General features: G+C 37.6%; 1 protein-coding gene across 4 annotated transcripts in view; it reads right to left on the reverse strand.

Annotated features, from left to right (window-relative positions):
• LOC131078953 (uncharacterized) overlaps positions 1-19,750 on the reverse strand; it is a 247,738-nt gene that overhangs the window by 103,392 nt on the left and 124,596 nt on the right. For 2 of the 4 annotated variants that reach the window (XM_058016803.2, XM_058016802.2), the window contains exon 18: positions 7,990-8,038. In XM_058016803.2, coding sequence (XP_057872786.2) covers positions 7,990-8,038 — 49 coding nt within the window. Of the gene's footprint in view, positions 1-7,022; positions 7,073-7,984; positions 8,039-19,750 lie in introns of those variants that run through there. The other 2 variants (XR_009113892.2, XR_009359261.1) reach the window with 2 other exon arrangements.

The following is a 19,750-nucleotide window of genomic DNA, read 5'->3' on the forward strand; positions in this document are numbered from 1 at the left end:
AGATTTTGCAATATAGAAATATAGACTAGATTAAAGATTGAATTTAGGAAACCTCATGATAAATCTTTGAATTATCATTTCCTAAATATAACAATGCAATTTTGGAATTTAAGATTCAAAATTCAAAATTCAAAATTGAGGCTAGGACGATTCAAAATTCAAAATTGGGACAATGGAGATCTTGCCATACCTTTCTTGAGAACTAACTCTAAAAAGATGCAAAATTAGGAAATTCGCCTAGGCAAAAATGGAGATTGGAGTCTTCAACATGAGCTTCTCCTAGCCAATGTGCCTCCTTTATCAACTTCACCACCTCGGGGTCTTCAACGCCTTAAGGGAAAATTCGCTCCAACTCTAACCACAAACAAAGTTCGCACTCCACCTTGGATGGAAATTTCGCTCCTTTCCTTGGACAAAATTCGCTCCTTTTATTGCTCTTCCAAATTCGCATGCAACAATGATTGAATGATGGTTTAAAATGCTTGAAAGTACCCCTCTTATATAGGCGCTCACCTCCTTAATTGCACATAGGCTGACTTTTGGAAATAAGGCAAAAAATAAATAAAATTGAAATAAAATGGAGGCCGACTTTTATAAAAATATGGAAATATAACCCCAAGCGCTCTCCTTTTTATTTAATTTAATAATTAATTAATTTAAATGCCTTTGTAATTAATAATTTCGATTTTTTAAAAGGCCCAATCAATTATTAAATGCCTTATGCGCTATTTTTTAAATGCCATTTTAATTAAATATTTCAAAGTTTATTGAATTTTAGCATTTAATGTATTTCAAAATTCATTGGCGCCAAAACATGAGAGATATAAGGGATACTAACCACATCACTCTGGTCCCTTGGTGAGGGACAGGAGCGATTTAGCCAACTTGGATTGATTTTCACGTTCAAAGTCGCTTCCTTTACGTCCAAACTGGGATCTTCATTCGTAACTTGGAGTTTGATCTATTCAATTTTTGAAATGAATGCCTCTTAGACCATTTTCGCCCTAGTCCCTTGGTGAGGGACAGGAGCGATTTTTGCTTTTACTCCATGGTCCTTGCCTTTTGAATCGCCAAATCAACTTGCGAGGTAGGCAATGATCATCCTTGTTTGTTCTACGCATGCCAATCTTGTCCTTTGCAAAGCAAACTTGATTTTTGGAGATTTTCGCCTTGGTCCCTGACTAAGGGACAGGAGCGAACTTTACATTTTAGTCAAAATTTGCCGAGCCTTGGGGTCAATTCCTTGTTCATCATCTTCGAAAGGCACTCCTTACTTTGCACAATTCTTGCCTTGGCGTGATTCTGGAGGGAGATGTTTGATTTCATAGAAATCGCTCTGGTCCTTCACTGAAGGACAGGAGCGAACTTGCATTTGTGGCACAAAATTGTTGATTTTTGACGTTAACTCCTTGTTCATTATCTTCCTAAAGACATTTGGGATCCCGCATGATCTTGCCTTGACGTAGTTTTTGAAGGGAACGGTTGACTTTATTGAAATCGCTTTGGTCCTTGACTAAAGGACAGGAGCGCCATTTTGTTCTTTGTGCGAACCCTTGATCATATCAACTTCAAATTGTCTTCAAAGCGAAAAACGTTGTTTCTTATTCCTTCTTAAGTCTTGCAAACGATAGTAATACTCTAAAATTAGGCACACTTCAAGAGTTCGCTCTGGTCCCTGGGAGAGGGACAGGAGCGCCTTAGGTAATTTGAGCAAGTTTTGTGGTCCTTTGCAACTTCGTTCCTCTTAGAGACATCCCAAACATCATTTTGACTTCGTGTCTTGACTTGGACCCATTCAAATTCGGAGGGAGAGGCTAGATAACCAAGATTTCGCCCTGGTCCCTTGGAGAGGGACAGGAGCGAACTTTGATTTGTAAGCTCATTTGTGTATTGCCAACCTTCAAGATTATCTTCAACGGATTGGTTGGGTCGCCTTTCCTTCATCTCAAACTTGAAATTCGCTTTTCCTTGGTCCAAAACTTGTCCTTTGAGAAAATCGCTCTGGTCCCTTGGAGAGGGACAGGAGCTATCTTTAAAATTCGCCTTGGTCCCTGACAGAGGGACAAGAGCGAACTTGACTTCTTGGGTAGATTTTCTCTTTCGGGGTCCATTCAAGTTATATTCAATAGGCAAAACGTACCTTCCTTGATCTCTTCCAAATCGCGAAATCATTTAATCCTGCAAGAATAAGGCAAACTTGGTGTTCAAGCTCCGGTCCTTCAGTGAGGGACAGGAGCGATTTTGTCATTTTAGCATATTTCCTTGCTTGCAAATTACTTCAAATTATATTCAATAGACAAAACGTGCCCTCCTTGATCTCCTCGAATCAAAGAATTGTCTTGACCCTGCAAGGACAGTGCAACTTTGAGAAACAAGCTCCGGTCCTTCAGTGAGGGACAGGAGCGATTTTTGTCCTTAAGGCCAAATGTTCAACTTTTATTGCAAACGACTAAGTCTGGGTGCTCCATTATGTTGATTTCATCCCTTATTGCGTCCTTGACACTTCAATTTGATCAAGTAAGGCCAAAAATGCCCTAAGTAAGCCATTTCGCCCTGGTCCCTGGGAGAGGGACAGGAGCGATTTGGCCTTAAACCTTAAAAATTTGCCATTTTGAGTCTCAAAAATCTTCAAGATCTTCAATTTGCATTCTACTGCATCCCTTGGCGACCCTGCACAAGACAAATGAAACAAGTCAATAACCAAGATGCATAAAATACCAATTTCGCCTTGGTCCTTGACAGAGGGACAGGAGCGATTTTACCCCTATAGGCCAAAATATCAAGAATTTAGGCTTTCAGTCACTTCACAAGGCATTATTAGGTCATCTCCAAGGCCAGGGGTCAATTATCAAACTTTCCAAAATTTGGTCCAAATTCACCCAGACAAAATTGCACAATTCCATCACTAACACTTAGGCAAAATTTGAACTTGCTTTCAAAATTCCGACTAGACCTAGACAGACACACCTGACATCCTGACGGACTCGTCCTATTTCAAAATTGCAATTCATACGAGGATGCTCAATAATCTTCCAAAAATGACTGGACTTCGGCTTGAAAATATCAAAAAGGAAACCCTAAGGCTTAGCCCTAATCCAGACGACTCACTCACTTACTCAAAACCCTAAAAGCAGAGAGAGAAACAGGCAAAACCAAGCAAAAAAAGAGGGGGTCCCCATTTCAATGAGGCGATGTGTGAAATGGTCACAACACTATGTTACCCCAAGTTTTCGAGACGAGGACGGCAGGGGACGGGGGTACGCGTTTCCGGGATGGTGATTTTTTTTGCCAATTTTGGGGACAGCTATATAAAAGTAGGGAAAATTAAAATAAATAGGGAAATTTAAAATATTCATATGAAAACATGGATAAAAAATGCACATATCCATTATAGAACCTTAACATATAAGAACTAGTAGAGTTCTTATGGCAAATTTGTGTTAAATTGAGAGTCAAAGTCAAATTGCTTATAGAATTCATTGTCAAAATTCATTGTCTATATGCAGAATTTATGCGGACGTCCCCTAGAAGTCCCCTGTCCCCGAGACGGGGAAGGCTGAAAAAATACTGGGGACGCGTCCCCGGGTAACATAGCTTTCTTAAGGATGGAATATTGTTGTAACAAACTTTAGGTATGTTTAATTATCCTGATGACATGTGTCTATTGGCTTGAAGCTTGTTCGCTCCCTTGTTTTCTATAAAAGGGAAATCAGGGCCATTAGAAAGGGTTCCGAAATCTTTGAATAGGGTCTCTTTGTGTAGGTCAAGTTGGCAGGATTAGGTTCCAGTTTGGAGAAGTCGTGAGTAAATAGCAGAGAATTGTAATGTCATTTTTGTAGAGCAAAATAGAAGATAGTCATCAATTTCAAATTTCAAATGGGTTTCTCCTATAAATGGAATGTATTTGATTATTTGATAGAAGATAGCTTTTGAAGTTAATACAAATATAATTTCAAATCTTTACTCTCCTGTGTATGATTTTATCTTCTTTTGAGTCAATGGGATCAAGGGTTTCATTTGCTCGTTGCATTGTTATGATGTATGTAGTTTTTCATCTCACGCTTTAATCCAAGGGGTTAATTAAAATGCTTGAATGAAATTACAGAGGGATAGAGCTTGTACTACGATTTGATAAGTAGTTCGGGTGAGAAATTGCAAAATGAAATGATATTGTAATGCATTATCATTTAAGATTAAATCAGCTATTGGATAAATTTCTATCAAGTTCTCAGTGATGTTTCAGAAACTCAGAGTCCAATGGAGTAAGGCACTGGTATATGCTAGCAAATGTCATTAGGTTATCAATTTCTTGTCTGTTTTACTCATGGTTTGTCATAAATCATTATAATCAAGACATATTTCCAAGTTTTTATGTATGTTTGAGGTGTCCTATTATCTCATGCTCCAGATAAGGTCGAGGATCACTGAAGAATTTGCCATTCTTAAGCATTCTCCCTGCTGTTGAGCCAATATATGAGACTATCTGCTTTGTTTTTAGCATAATTCGTGAATGTGGCATAGAGATCACAAATTTGCTAAGGGATTACCCTCCTGAGTCTTGCAGAGCCCAAAGTGTAGAAGGATTTGCAGATCCTTGTCGCAGTTGGTCCAAGTTTGAAGGATATTGATAGTTGAAAGTGTCTTTCCATGGGTATTTTGAGAAAGCAACTTGGTTTCTGCCTCTTGCAGTGTAAAACCATTTTCAGGCACCAACACGGTGGAAGAACTTGCAACCTGTTGAGTTTGCATATAGCATTTACTTAAAAACTTAAAACATAATTATAAACTATAAAATAAAAATATTTTGATATAATAGCATCAAATGGAAAATGATAAAAAATAAAAAATAAAAAATAAAATGATACATACTTGGGAGAGAATTTTAATTGCAAGAGGCTGCCAAAAAATGGAGACTTGACCATGTACATACCAGCACTCATCAGCATCCATCCCAAATCTAGCACGAAGCGCTATAGTATCATGATATTTTGAAGATACGAACTAGCCAAACTCTCTCAAGACAATATTTCTAGTTTCATTATCTGAATATATCTTTTTAAATATAGCCAGTAGCAACCTCTACATCTCTATATGGTGGCACCCTCCTTGGCAATGCAAGCATCTCTACGCTATAAACTTTGGCATCAAAACACATGCTAAGAGATGTAAGGGGGTGGTCATCTTGTTCCAACGGTCAACAACAATTTGTTATACAATTTTGAAAAATGTTTCCGTTGGGTCATGTTCCTAGGCCTCTATCATGATACTATAGCACTTCGTGCTAGATTTGGGATGGATGCTGATGAGTGCTGGTATGTACATGGTCAAGTCTCCACCATGTAGACCATGCCATCATAAATTTCACCCAAACATCGGCGATCAATGTCAGCATACTTAATCATGTGCATGATGGGCTCAATGAAACTCAAAACATACTCCACACAATCCCACCAATCATCATCAAGGATCAATGCTTTTTCTTCTTGGGCTCTTTTTGTGTTTGATTGCTTCCATACACTCCAGAAGGTGTTGATGACCATAGCACTCAAGACCTAACCAAAGGTGTACACTTCTAAATGTCAAGACCTATTTGCATTCAAACCCTCTGTTTTAGGACTTGGCGAGAACTTGCTAGGACTCATGGGACTCACAAGTCCTAACACTCGGTGAGTCAACTCACCTAGGACTCCTCAGTTGAGTCTCACCAAGTACTCACCCAAGTCTCAACCTGGCACTCACCCAGTCATAGGGTCAGATTCCTACATCCTAGGTGAGGACTCTCGGGTCCACCTGGGCATGTTAAAACAACAAAAAGTGAGGTTTTCTACTTTCGTATTTTGACTCAGACTCATTTCACCCTATTCAAAGATCATGTTTACCTGCACCCCTTCTATCATTAGGTTTTCCTCACATCTAACACCTTGTGCAGCTTATCATTGCTGCCCCTCAAACCCCTTACGGGCTCCACACCCAAACCCCCACTAGTTATTGAATATGAATTACGAAATTTCAAATATTGAGTGTTTGAAGATCATATGACGTGTAATGTTTGAATTATGACAAATCGATAGTCAAATTAGGCTTTTATGTTCTCTAAATGCATTAATTTCTTTCCTTTTTTTTGGTAGAACTACGGTTTTTTTTGTTGAGTCCTAGCCGAGTTTTTTGCCATGTCCATGCAAAGTCCCGGGTTGGAGTCCTATTTTGGGCTGTCGAGTCCGCACTGACTCCTAAAACTTTTCTCAAACCTTTAACTAATTATATAACAAGGATACACCCAATACCATGCGAACAGCCTTTGGTAACCCAACAGCTCTGCATTCTCATTTAATTACATGCACCAGCCAATACTGGTTGCAGACTTTTCAGGTTTTCAAAAATCAATATCTATATATGGGCAGCTTTCCTTCTAAAGACTGAAAATTGGGTTTTGTAAAGTTAATACAACCTTAATATGAGATGTCAAACAATTGATTTAAACCCTTGTATGCGGATGAAGCCTTCTGAGATTACTGATATGTGCAATATTAATTAAAAATCACTAAAACCAAGCACCATCTCTTTAAGAGAATTGCTGGAAATAGATGATGGCTATTGAAATCAGACACGATGAGTGACAATTACTAGTTTTCATGATAGAATTCCATTTTTTTCCTTTCCAATTGCATTTGTAAGTTACTTTTCTTTGTCCCTACAAAGATATGGAAGAAAGATGAAGAAAGAAAACGACGATTGACAAGACAAAGATTCAAACTATAACCTTTGACTCAACAGGAACAGCAAGATTTAGCTTTAAATTGAACACAATACAAAACAATTGTGTGGGTACAAAAAATTTAATACAGCCTTTGCCTTCCATTCAAAAACGTGGAGATAAGTATTCCAATAATGCCATCAACTTGTATGATAGTATTCCATAGTCATATTGGATTCCGAAAATGTGGATGTAATGTTCACTAGCAAATATCTTGTAAAATTGGAGTAAGAAGCAGCAGCAAATGTAGCATGAGAAGATAACATACTTGAGGAATCATTCACTCAGGATGATCCAGATTTACCTTCTAGTCCAAGCCTGCATATGGAAAAGAAGTTGTAGACTGAAGTTGGCTGCTGTACAATTGTAAAGTATGTGAAGTTTTGAATTTGGGCCTTTAAGGGTCATATGCCATGTAATCATTGATTTAGGAGAAACTGATAATCAAAATAGACTTATATGTTCTCTAAATTCATTCTTTTTGCATCTCATGCTAAGTTTATTTCATATATTTAATGAAATTCTTTTAGTTCAAACAAAATTTTTGCTCTACCAATTTTTTGCGGAATCCAAGCTTTTAAACTATTTATAATAACATATTGGACGAAAACTAATATTAGAACAGGAATGTATATACATTTGACACTCATGTTCCGCATTAAAATGCATAGCTGTTAAAAATCCTACATATGTTTTAACCAAAATTTAATTGAAAAAAATAGTACGTGCACAAGACTTATTGTCCAAAGCCATGATTATAACATGCACTTGAAGCTTATCAGAGAAATGGAAAATTACTACCATATTCTTAGTGGGACTGCAACTGCATTCTGATTCCTAAGTTCCCTTCACTGAGTCGAAATCCAGATCAAACTTTTGATTGAAGAAACCTCCCTTGCATCCATTGCTATCATGAATTTTAAAAGTAGCAGTTTCTCTTCCAAAACAGAAAATTCATGCAGGTTTTGAGAAAAACTCCTAGTTGTAGACTATAAGTGCATGTAATTAAGTTTGTTTCTTCATATCAGATCTAACCAAATGCCCTGGTATCATTGATATTAGACATAAAAAATGGAGTGTATTCAACCTTTTCTACAATACACTACAAACTATTTCTAACATGTAAAGATGACAAAATGAATCATATCTGATTTCATGTAGAGGAAGATAGGGCATTGCACCTTCACTTTAATGTTCTAGAAAAGCATTTATCACAGATAATCTACATAAAGTACCTGGGTGCAATCCACCAACCGTTGCATTATCATCGTATCCAAACCATAACTGCAGTGATATAAAAGATCAATTGTTTCAGGAATTTTCAAAACTATGCAGCTTTTGAAACTCTATTCTAGAAACATTAGGAGTACTGTTATTTTCATTTTTGGATTGAGATAATGACTACTGTTACAAAATAATCATCACAAACAAGTATATATCTTTGTGAGGGAATACAATGTCAGATTGAAACCAATGGATTGTAGTCACCATAAACTCCACATAGATCTACCCAAAACTACAAGTGACATATAGGAGATGAGTAAACTAATATAATTCATCACATTGCTTGAGATTTCATGAAACGATTCTCTGATGAGAAATAAATCAAAACACAACCAACTTTAAAGGACCTCATTAAATCCTTTAATTTCCTCATGTTACAAAATTTGTGATATAGACATGTGTAGGGTAAAATAATCGTTTCCAAACGGAAATATCAAAGAAGTGAAGCACATTCATTTTGATCAAGGTTTAGAAGTAAAACCCGCTGGGGTGATATTGTTCAATGTTCATATTGGGGATGATGCCCCCCGTTTGTGACCGCACTAGTTCATAGCTTCAGCTCAAAAGTGTTTACCACTTTAAAAAAAAATTAAAAAATAAAAAAAATAAACGAGACTTTGAGATATAGACACTGTTTACAGCCACGGTGAATCATCATCAATATGAAGGAGCTCATACTAAAGCTACAAAAGACAGTGAGATAAACAAATATTGATAGATGGCAAAATATAAGTAAGCATAAGCCAAGATCTGAAATACACAAAATTACAAAAACTTTGCTTGGTATTTAAGAATAGGAATGTTCTAACCTAAAGGTTAACACCTCTACCCTTATTAGGAATGGTATTTAAGAATGGGGATGTTCTCAACCCTCCTACTTACCTTCATCTCTTTATTGTACTTTATAGACATGTTGCTCCACTCTTCCTAGCAAGTTGCATTCTTATTATAACTTGTTCCACCATATGGATTTCTAAGAATCCATTATTTGTCTCCTCAACTCCATCATACTCGTTTGCTGCTATATCTCTCACCTTTTCATCAACTTTCCTCTCTGCAATTCTGAGTTGACTGCTTCTTTTACTCAAGGTCTTCCTACATTGACACCTCTTCCTACTGACCTTCACATGTGTAGCATTTCAAATCAACATTCTATTTTGTTGTTTATGCTCCAACACTTCTTTCTTCCTTCAATTCTCCTTCAGCATTTTGTACACTCGTGCACTTAATTGAGCTGCACCTTCATGTCTTCCGAAAGGCATGCTTCCGTTGCAAATTATCCCCCTCTTTACATACTTGGGTTGATAACAACATCATCTTCTCAACCTTCTCTCAATTAAGTTGATTGATAACAAAATCAGCTGTAAATCAGCCTCCTCTTCACACACTTGGTGACATCAAGAAGGATGAAGTAGGATGCATATTGAATGAAGGATTTCCATTGGTTGCATTGAAGAACAAGAGGGATGAATCTATCTTGGAGGTAAGTGTAAATAGCTGATACCAAGAGGAAGTAGGACCAACAACCACACACCATTTCAATTTTGGAATCCCATTTATTGGGATCATTAGTTGTTCAACCAAAAAATGGCATTGTCAAGTATCCTTTTGCATCTCAAGAACGGAACCAATGATAGCCATGGCATCTGTGGATTTATTGTTTGCAACATAGTTTTAAAACTCGTGGACTCGCCACGGACTCACGAGTCCATTGGCGGGCTGAGTCGACTTGCCAAGGACTCACGAGCCGAGTCCTGGCGAGTCCTTCGCGAGTCCTTCCCAAGGACTCGCAAGTCTTTCACCTGGACTCGCGCGAGTCTTTCACTTGGACTCCCGAGTCTTTCGCCTGGACTCACGCAACCCAGAAAACACGCCCAGCAAGCTATTAAAGTGTTTTTTTTTTACTTTTTTCATTCATTTGGCATTGTTTCTTGGTGAAAACAGGTTTGTAGGGTTTCAAGTCAGTCTCATTCTCTTCATCAGAATATATACATGAAATATAACATTTAAGTATAATAACTTATACTTTAAGTTATATTTCATGTATATATTGGCCGGATGTTTAAGAGTGGTTTCAAATCTTTAGGAGTTATAATGCAAATTCTAGGTTTTAAAAGATCTTTTAAATTTTCAGACTTGGTCAAATTTCAATAATCAGTAGGCTCCTATTAGCATTCTCTCACTCTCTCTATCTCACTCACTTTATCTACCCCGAATTTTAGACCTATCTATCTCCCTATCACTCTTCCTTTATCCCCTCTCTACCACTCTCTATCTCAGTCTCTCCTCTCTCCCCCAAGATTTAGACCTATCATTATATGTAATTCTGTAAACATTAATAAACTTATGTTGCTATTATACATTTTAAAGTTTGAAACTATGACTATGAATGATGGAATTTCATATATTGAGTGTTTGGAGATCATATGACATGTGTAATGTTTCAATTATGGCTCTTATGTTCTCTAAATGCATTAATTTCTTTATGTTTTTTTGTAAAACTACGGGTTTTTTTTTGCCGAGTCTTTCGCAAGTCTTTCACGAGTCTGAGTCTGAGTCCAATTTTTTGGTTTGCCGAGTCCGTGGCGAGTCCGAGTTTTAAAACTTTGGTTTGCAAAAACATCTGAAAATTCTATGAAGAGGGCAACAAAAATTTCTTGTTATGAGGGACTAAAACTAACCCCAAGTTGCATCATTCTGGATTTTCTTACACAATTTAGAGCTATCTTGTAATTGTGTTGGGGTAGAGGGAAGAATGAATTCCTCCTCTATTAGCACCTCAAAAAGGTTTTCACCAATAAACTCACCTTTATTTTCTTGATTTTTATTGTTTTTGTCCAATAGCACCTAAGAGAGGTTTTCATTAAGGAACTTCAACTTTTTTTTTAAAAAAAATTTTTCATTTATTTTGACTAAGGAACTCACTTTGCCCTCCAAAATATGTTGAAGTTTGTAGGTTGATTTCAAAACCTTTTTTGTGATCTTCTAGTAGGATGCCATTTCAAAGCCCCATTAAATCTATGATAGCCTCATTGTTTTGAAAGAAGTCCATTGGTTTGTGATCTTGTCTCTCCTTGTCAATAAGTTCAAAGTATTGGAGATCAAGGTTAATTGTAAGGTGTCCTTGAAAAAGTTTGTGGCGGCAAGATCTTCATAGAGACTATGAGAGGAACATGTCTCAATGTCAAAAGAAGTTTCCTCAAAGGGTGAAAGTGTCAATAACATTCTCATATTAATCATCAAGGAGTTTGTATCTAATGTCATGATATTCTCAATTTGCACAAACAAGTATACGTTCTCAAATTTCTTGTTCATGAAGATCTAGTCCTTTTCCTTTGTGGTTCATGATTTGACACATCTTGTTTGCTATAGGATATTCATTACTTTGTAAACAAGCTACTAAACCATCATCATATATCGGACAGTCATTGGGGCTTTCAAATATAAGAAAACCTACTTCGATAAAAGAATGAGTACCAAACTAATGGGATACCATATATTTCTTCTTGTTCATATTGGATTTGCCACTATTTCTAAGTGAAAGAAGAAGTTCACCCACATGGAAAGCATCTTGGATTGTTAGAAATCTAAAACAAATACATAATGAAAAACTGCTTAAGAAAGAGATAAGCTATAAAATTGTAAAAGAATAAGACGAATATAGACCGAAGAATGCAAGATGTGCAAATTGCATTAGTAGCTCACGAAGAGAAGTTGCATAATGAAGTGAGGATAAAAGCTAGGTAGTGACATTTTATAGATAGGGCAAGGGTGGAGACGGTAACTCTAACCAATAAGGAGCGGCCACCAAGTGGTCTAAAAATAATAAATGTACCTTCCCTATAGGATGATGACACCTCAACAACCCACCCACTAATTAAACTTACTTTATTAACTTACGAAAGCTTAATAAAAGTGTTGGAAAAATCTAGGATAATAGGATATAATTACCTCACTAGGAAAATAAAAAACTTACACTAACACCCCCTCTTAAGCATAGCTTAGGTGGGTAAAGACATGGGTCCCAACAAATAGAGCTTGATGAGGTACCCATGTACAAAGATATGCCCCAAAGAGAAGAAGCCCCAACATAAAGGAAATATGCCCCCCCACCCACCACAATAGAGAGAAAATTGGAAGGACTAAAAAGCCCCCCTAAAGAGGACACCTCTCACACCCCTAGTAAAGCTCTCAAGTGAAGGAACTTGCTTTCGGTGAAGGATTTGGTGAAGATGTATGTGATCTGATCTAATGTTTGATAGTATCGAAGATTGATGATGTCATCATGAATCAACTCCCTAATATAGTAAATATGTATCTCGATTTGTTTGGTCCTCCAATGATGGACTAGATTCCTTGATATTTGTATTAAATTATCACAAAAGATTAATATAGATTTTTGAAATGGAATTCCAAACTCAATGAGTTTTCTAAAGCCAAATGGCCTCAATAGTAGCATTAACTACTCATTAATACTCATCTTGGTAGATGAAAGTGAAATTGTAGACTACTTGCTCGACCAACAAAACAAACCAAAACCAAGTGACAAGCAATACGTTGAAGTAGACTTGCAATCTTGGGAATTACCTACCCAATCTAAATCTATCCAACCAAGCCAAATACACACTCACTAAATACTAAATTCCATAATTATGAGTACCCTAAATCCAATAAAGAATCCACTTAGCTACTTTCCAATGCATCTCATGTGGCTCCTACATGACTCGAGAGACCATGCCTACATCATATGAAATATCGAATATAATGTGAGTCAAGCAAATGAGACTTCCAAAAAGTTGTCAGTATAAAGTACAATCAATCAAAGGTGAAGAACACTTGCCTCGAGTTTGACCCCTAATTGAAATAGAGTTAATGCAGGCTTACAATTAACCATGTGATATCTAGAGAGAATATCAAGAGCATACTTAGGCTATGGAATGAAGATACCAAAAGAAGCCTGAGTAATCTTAATTCACAAGTAGTGCAATAGGCCAAAGTCTGACACCAAAAACCAATCATCGAGGGCAATTTTCACTACCCAAATGATGAATGAGTACTCATTATAATCAATAAGTCATCACATAGAGAAAACGTGCATAACATCCTACTACAAAATATAAACATTTGAATCAAAATAGCATTGAGTAAACCCAACTATCAATAGGATGGAGTGCATCTTGGCATACCTAACCCAAGGGCTCTATTTGAGGCCATAGAGAGACTTTCAAAGACATAAAAGTAGTGCGAAATCATCTACAAACCCCTATGGTTGCTCCATGTATATCTCCTACTAAAGCTCACAATGAAAAAAATCACTCTTCACATCCATTTGATGAACTTCCATTTGTGGGTTCCAACAATAGCAAGAACAGATCGGAATAGGAGTTGTTCTATCGAGTTCTAAAAACCCGACTGCAAGTATATAAGTGTTATCTTTCTCTTGCAACTTGACATTACTTGCAATCGGGCCTCTAGAACCCGATTGCAAGTCCTTTTATCATATTGCATTATACTTGCAATCGGGTTTTAGAGACCCGATTGCAGGCATGTTACCCTATCGCCTACCTTCATGTTTCCCTTACACTTGCAATCAAGCCTTCAAAACCTGATTGCAAGCCAATATTCCATGAACGTTTTATATGCTTCACTTGCAATCGGGTCTTGAAACCCCGATTGCAATTAATACCAACCTTGCACTTGCATTCAGGTCTTTAAACCCCAATTGCAAGTATAAGAATCTTCGTTCTTCCCAACTTGTGTTCCACAAATTCCGCATTCCCAATTCGCTATGATCCACTTGCACTTGTATTCTGCCTCCCAAGATCCAAAATTTGCCTTTTGTCTCCATACGTGTCCTTTTTATAACATGTCATTCAAGCTAGTCCACTCATTTTTCCCCTTCCCTGTGATAAAATATCATGATAGATCAAGATTTGGGCATTGTTTTACAAACTGTTTCATCTGAAGAAGGTATCATGGCTTCTCCAATAACCTGTGATGATGTTTTAACTCTTTGGGGTTTTCATCGCAGCATTACAGATTCCTGCTCAATGACAGAGGAACAACCATCCCCTTCAAACAAGAGGATGAAGTACAAATATGACAAGTACCAGAATGAGATTTCTCCTTCTCAAGTGAGTTCTTCTATTGATGAAATCAAAGATATAGAGTTTGGGCATATTAATATGTCATAATTCCTTGAGAGGATAGAAAATTCAACAGATCATGGCATGCAATTGCTTCTTAACAATCATATTCACTTGGTTTCCACTTTCTCGGTGGCTGCCCTGGAACCAAACTTTGTCCTTGCTTATGCTGCTCATTTTGATAAGGAATCTAGGACGATCAAGGATGTTGATGGCAATATTGTAATCAGACTAGATGCAGAAACCATTAACAAAATCTTTAAGGTTCCTGCTGCTCCAGTGTATGCAAACATAAACATGAAGAGTGCTCTTGATCACTATAATCAGAAAAAGGGAGATTGCATAAGGCGCATTAATTCCAAGTGGCTTAAGACACCCAGAACCTGCTTGTCTCGATGGCCCAAGTTGTACAATTCTGATTCCATTGAAGAAATCAGTGACATGATCATGCTCCTAAGCAAGATAATGGGGTCGAAGCAATCTAATGTATTTGAAGTCTGGATGCATAAATACATCGTGGTTATGAGGAAGGCTTAGTCACATATTTTTTGGGGTGAAGTTATCAATGATAATCTGTGTGAGCAACTCTCACAAGTTCCAACCATTCTCACATTCTACATGAATTCTTACCTAGTATACATAGCAGCGTCACTAAGACAATTTCCAGGTCTTTCTACCAATGGTGACAGGTTGCCAATACCAGTGTGAGAATATTATGATCAGCTCACCCTGAGACCTAGCAGGGTTTACTACAAGAGAGTGCAAGATTCTTTCTTTGGACATTCCATGTGTCTATTTGATAAGACTCTTAAAAACAAATGAGTGTCTGAGGCAGTTTGGAAATAAGTGAATAAATACGATGCCTATTCCTCCAATTCCCGACTTTCACTTACATGAGAGTTGGTTGTTTTGAAGGCCATCCATATATGCTTCCAAGATATCCCATTGATAAGATCATTCCGATGGAGTTGGGGAGACAATTGATGGTAGTTCATGCATACCAATTAGCTCAACATAAGTCAGATCTTAATATATCTTCATACAATCCATTGCAAATTGGCAGATACTCTTTGACAACTTTAGCAAGAGCCAAGGCAATGGAAACAGAGCTTCAGGAAATTAAGTTGAAGTTCAAGGCTAGGAAGGACTTTAACTATCGAGGTATGAAAGATAAAATCAAAAGGGCCTTCACTCATGTTCATCGCACTGAGGATATCTGGGTCGATCTTCGTACAAAGGAAGACATTAGGAAGATGGACTATAGAAGGCTCACCTTGGAACAAATCGTAGATTTGAATCTGACTAAGATTCCAGAAGACAGGCTCACCTTGGAACAAATCGTAGATCTGAATCTGACTAAGATTCCAGAAGGCATGGTAGATGGCGGAAAAATACTCGATCTAGAGTATATAGAGCAAAGGGTTGCAGAGGCTCCTCTTCCATCTGTACAATGGTCGTAGAAAGAATGCACCTCAATCTTTGATAGATTTCAATCTATCCTTGCTAGTACCAATGCTTGGTTGAAGAGTAATGATATTAAAACCATAAAGATTAAGGTTGGAGCAGGGGAGAATTCAGCAGGACCAATTGGGTGAAAATCTGAAGTAAGAGCCAAGACCAAAGAGGTTGCTTCTTCTACTGGTACCAGAATCAAGCTTAGAGTCGGTAGAGCTTTGGTTATCCCTCCAGAAGAGGTATGTTTGAAAGGGAAAGAGAAGCCTCAAGTGCAAATCCAAGTTATTGATCCTGAGGATGAACAACATGAGGAGAATGCTCCAGAATCTCCCGCTACTTCGAGCTCAGACTCTCCTCATACAGCCCTTTCCCAAATGTCTTAGCTTGTCCCTATGTCTCCAATAGACAGAAATGTTGATTCCTTTTCTACGATTCATGTTGTTCCTGTTGCGCCAAGTGTATCCACTTGCGCCATTGTTTCATCATCAGTTACAGAATCTTTGGATACCTGACATGACAACTTGGAGAATGTTTTTGATGCAAATCCTTCATATGCCTCTTATCAAGTATGTCACTCCTTGAGATTGACACCTCTGCTATGAACTTTGATAGGTTCATGTCTGAAACCTGTCATGACATGTCATCTGAGCAAACACTTGTTGTTCAAACCGAGGCTTCCCCTAGAATAACAATTACAGTATAGACTGAGCCTGTTTCCACCCAAACTACAGTTGTTATTGAGGCAAGCTCGTTAGATATACCACCATGGTTGAGCTCAATCACTCCTAAGAGGAAGAAGCAGGAAATTTATACTGATGTGTTTGAATTTCAACAGCTTAGAAAATCTAAGACAAAGGCTGTCAAGAAAGCCAAAATAGTTTCATGAGTGGTTCTGGATAGTAACAAGATGAAGTATGCAGAGGTGGCAGAACCTCTTAATGATAAGCCACAAGGGAAAATGCAGTTATCTGACTATAGGTTCACGAGAGTGGAGCTAGGGAAGAACGCACATGCTGGAGTGATTCATGATGCTCAGGATTCTGTAGCCTCATTGGTTCAGAGTTATGACAAGATCTTAGTAAAGAAGGATAAACTCAAGGAGGAGAATGCACAACTCATTTTAATGATCCAAAAGATCACTAAATCTTCGAAAAAGGTCGATCCCTTCATCCAATTCTGAAGAATCCATCAAACAAGTTAAAAGAGCTGCGCAAAAGGCAAAGACTATTGATTCTTGGGTAGATCAGTTGGCAGATCAAAGTACTCAAGTGGTAAAGAAAGCTCTCCAAGTGCCGATCAATGTGATGATACCAAAGATGAAGCTAAATCAGATTGTTGAAGCTTTTAAGTAAAGTCTGGAATCTATGGAAAAGGATTTGAAAATTTGGTATGAGATGGATCAAGTGAAGTTAGAGATCCTGTGTGAGAACACTGTGATACCAACTAGAGAAAGATACATTGAATTTGAAGAGCTCATGATCAGCAAGTCACTAGTTGTCAAGGAACTGATTAAAGATGTGGAAGCTTCTCTAGAAATGAGTACCGAAGCGAAGCAAGTTATTATTTCTAGTTTTGAGAAAATGTCCTGCAAGGTGGTAAGTCAAGATGAAGAACTGGTTCCTAAGGATGTGATACTCTCTGAGTTGGTGTCAAGGTTGTTAATGTTTTGTAGCAGCAAGAGACTTCATTATTCCTGCGCTGGTTGAGAAATCATCTTGCTGATGTTTTCATTTATCATGTCTCAACTCTTCTCGATTCGTCTATGTTGTTCGACGATATTGAATTTTGCATTTATGAGTTCTTTCATAAGCTGGGAGAGTTCCTTGTTACCTGTCACCGACCTTCGTATTCCGCTTGCATCTTCATGAGAGTCTCGTCCTTGCTGGCGCGACTTCTTTCTTTATTGTTTTTCATCTGTTAGTGAGATGCGGTCGTGACATCGTATTCAGCTCCTGTTGGTGGCGGAGTATGGATCAGCATACTATGTAACTGCCGCTATGCATATTGCGGGTGGACTTTTCATCTACCACCGTCTTAGAGATATTTTTGAGCCTTGTCTTTCCTTCATAGCAGCATTTGCAATTTATCTTGCAAGCGGGTAAAATTCTTAAGGAAGACGATTTATATCTGTGTTGGTGATCATCCGAGTAGAGTTCTTCTTTTTATGATATCTTCTTCAACGACTTTGCATCTTCATCAGTCATTTTGTATCTTCTCTTTGTATACAATTGTTGTATGATCACTTCATATTACAGAAAGGTTATGTGCTGGATGGATGGTAGAAGTCTTCATTTTCTATGATGTAATTGGCTTATACTGTCGATTGTTAAAGTGTTAACAATCTTTAGTTCATTGCTTGTTAAATTTGAAAGCATTGTATCAGATTTGTGCCTTTAATAAAGTTCGATTTTTGGTGTGGCTGAGTTTTTCACCCTCAGGTGGAGGGTTTTCCCAGAATAAAAATTTTGTCTATCTGTTCTTGTGAGTTTTTAAGTTTCAGATTTCTGAGTTTTTGTCTTTTTGGTTCTAATTTTTAACATGGTATCAGAGCGGGTCTAAAGAAAAGATCCAGAACTAGAACGTTTAGCCTTGAAATATTCGTTGCTTAGCTTGTTTATTTCAACTTTCAACAATGGTGAATAGACTCAAAGTGTAAGACAAGTTGGATGGTGCATCAAATTTACCTCATGGAAATTCACAGTCCTTATTGTGCTTGAAGAGAATGATCTTCTCAACTTTGGGAAGACTGATGTAGATGAACCTTCTGATGACACTGAGAAAGGACAATGGAGAAAGAACTAATTGATTATGTTAAGGATCATTTAGGGTATATCCAAGTTGAATTCAGCCAAAGAGATGTTTGAGTGCCTTCAAAGCTTTGTATGAATTCAACAGCACTAGTAGAGCTCTAGCCATGAGACATCAACTCCTTCATATTAAAATGGCTAGAGGTGAATCTGTTGTTTCTTTCTTTATGAAGATTATAGAATTGAAGGATCAGCTCAATGCTATTGGAGATTCTATTGAGGATAAAGACCTGGTAATGTTGGCCATGAATGGCCTTCCTCACTCTTGGGAATCTTTCATTCAAGGTACTAGTGAAAGAAATGAACTACCCAAGTTTGATCGGTTGAGAGCTGATTGTATTCAAGAAGAATACAGATTGGAGGCGAGAGGGATTGGGAGAAAATCTCACCATGAAGATCATGTTCTTGCTGCCCATACTTCTAAAAGAAAAGGAAGGAAAGGAAATTTCAAGAGATAGGAATTCTGATTCAGCTCCTGAACCTAAGAAGAGGATGGATCGCTCAAGGGTTTAGTGTTTCCGATGTGACAAATTTGGTCACTTTGCTAGAGAGTGTCCTTCGAGACCCAAGCATCAAGTTGCCACCACAAATGTTGCAAATGCTTCTCCTCATAGAGAATCAAGTGAAAATTCAGAGGGTTTCTTATTTATTTCTGCTCTTTCAAGTAATGTTCCCTCTAATAGTAATACTTGGCTAATTGACAGTGGAGCTTCTCACCACATTACAGGATATCGTGAACATCTCTCTAATCTGATTGAAAAAGATTCTCATTTGCATGTTATCATTGGTGATGATGCTTGTTATTCTGTGAAAGGAGGTGAAACTAAATCCTTTCATCTAAATTCAGGAATTCCTCTTCATCTGAGTGATGTGCTATTTGTTTTGGGATCAAGAGAAATCTGATTTCCATTTCAGCGCTAGAAGATAAAGGATACCAAGTTGCATTTGTTGAAGGCAAAGTTCTTGCATGGAAAAAGAACACTAGTATTAAGACAGCTCGTGAAATTGGTGTTCGTCATGAGAATCTATATAGACTTTCAACTCGTCCTATTCAAGCCTTAGCACATGATTCCATGTCTTCTAGTGAGTTGTGGCATAAAAAATTTGCTCATCTAAATTTCAGAACTCTTTCCTCCATGGAGAAGATGGTCATTGGTCTTCCTAAGCTCAATCAAGAACATGATGGTGTCTGCAAAGGTTGTGCTCTCGGTAAGAACATTAAGAGTCCTTTTCACTCTAGTGAAAGTAGAGCAAAAGAAATTCTAGAGCTGATTCATTCTGACTTGTTTGGTCCTATGTCTATT

The sequence above is a fragment of the Cryptomeria japonica genome, chromosome 10 (assembly GCF_030272615.1).
Source record: "Cryptomeria japonica chromosome 10, Sugi_1.0, whole genome shotgun sequence".
NCBI lineage: Eukaryota > Viridiplantae > Streptophyta > Pinopsida > Cupressales > Cupressaceae > Cryptomeria > Cryptomeria japonica.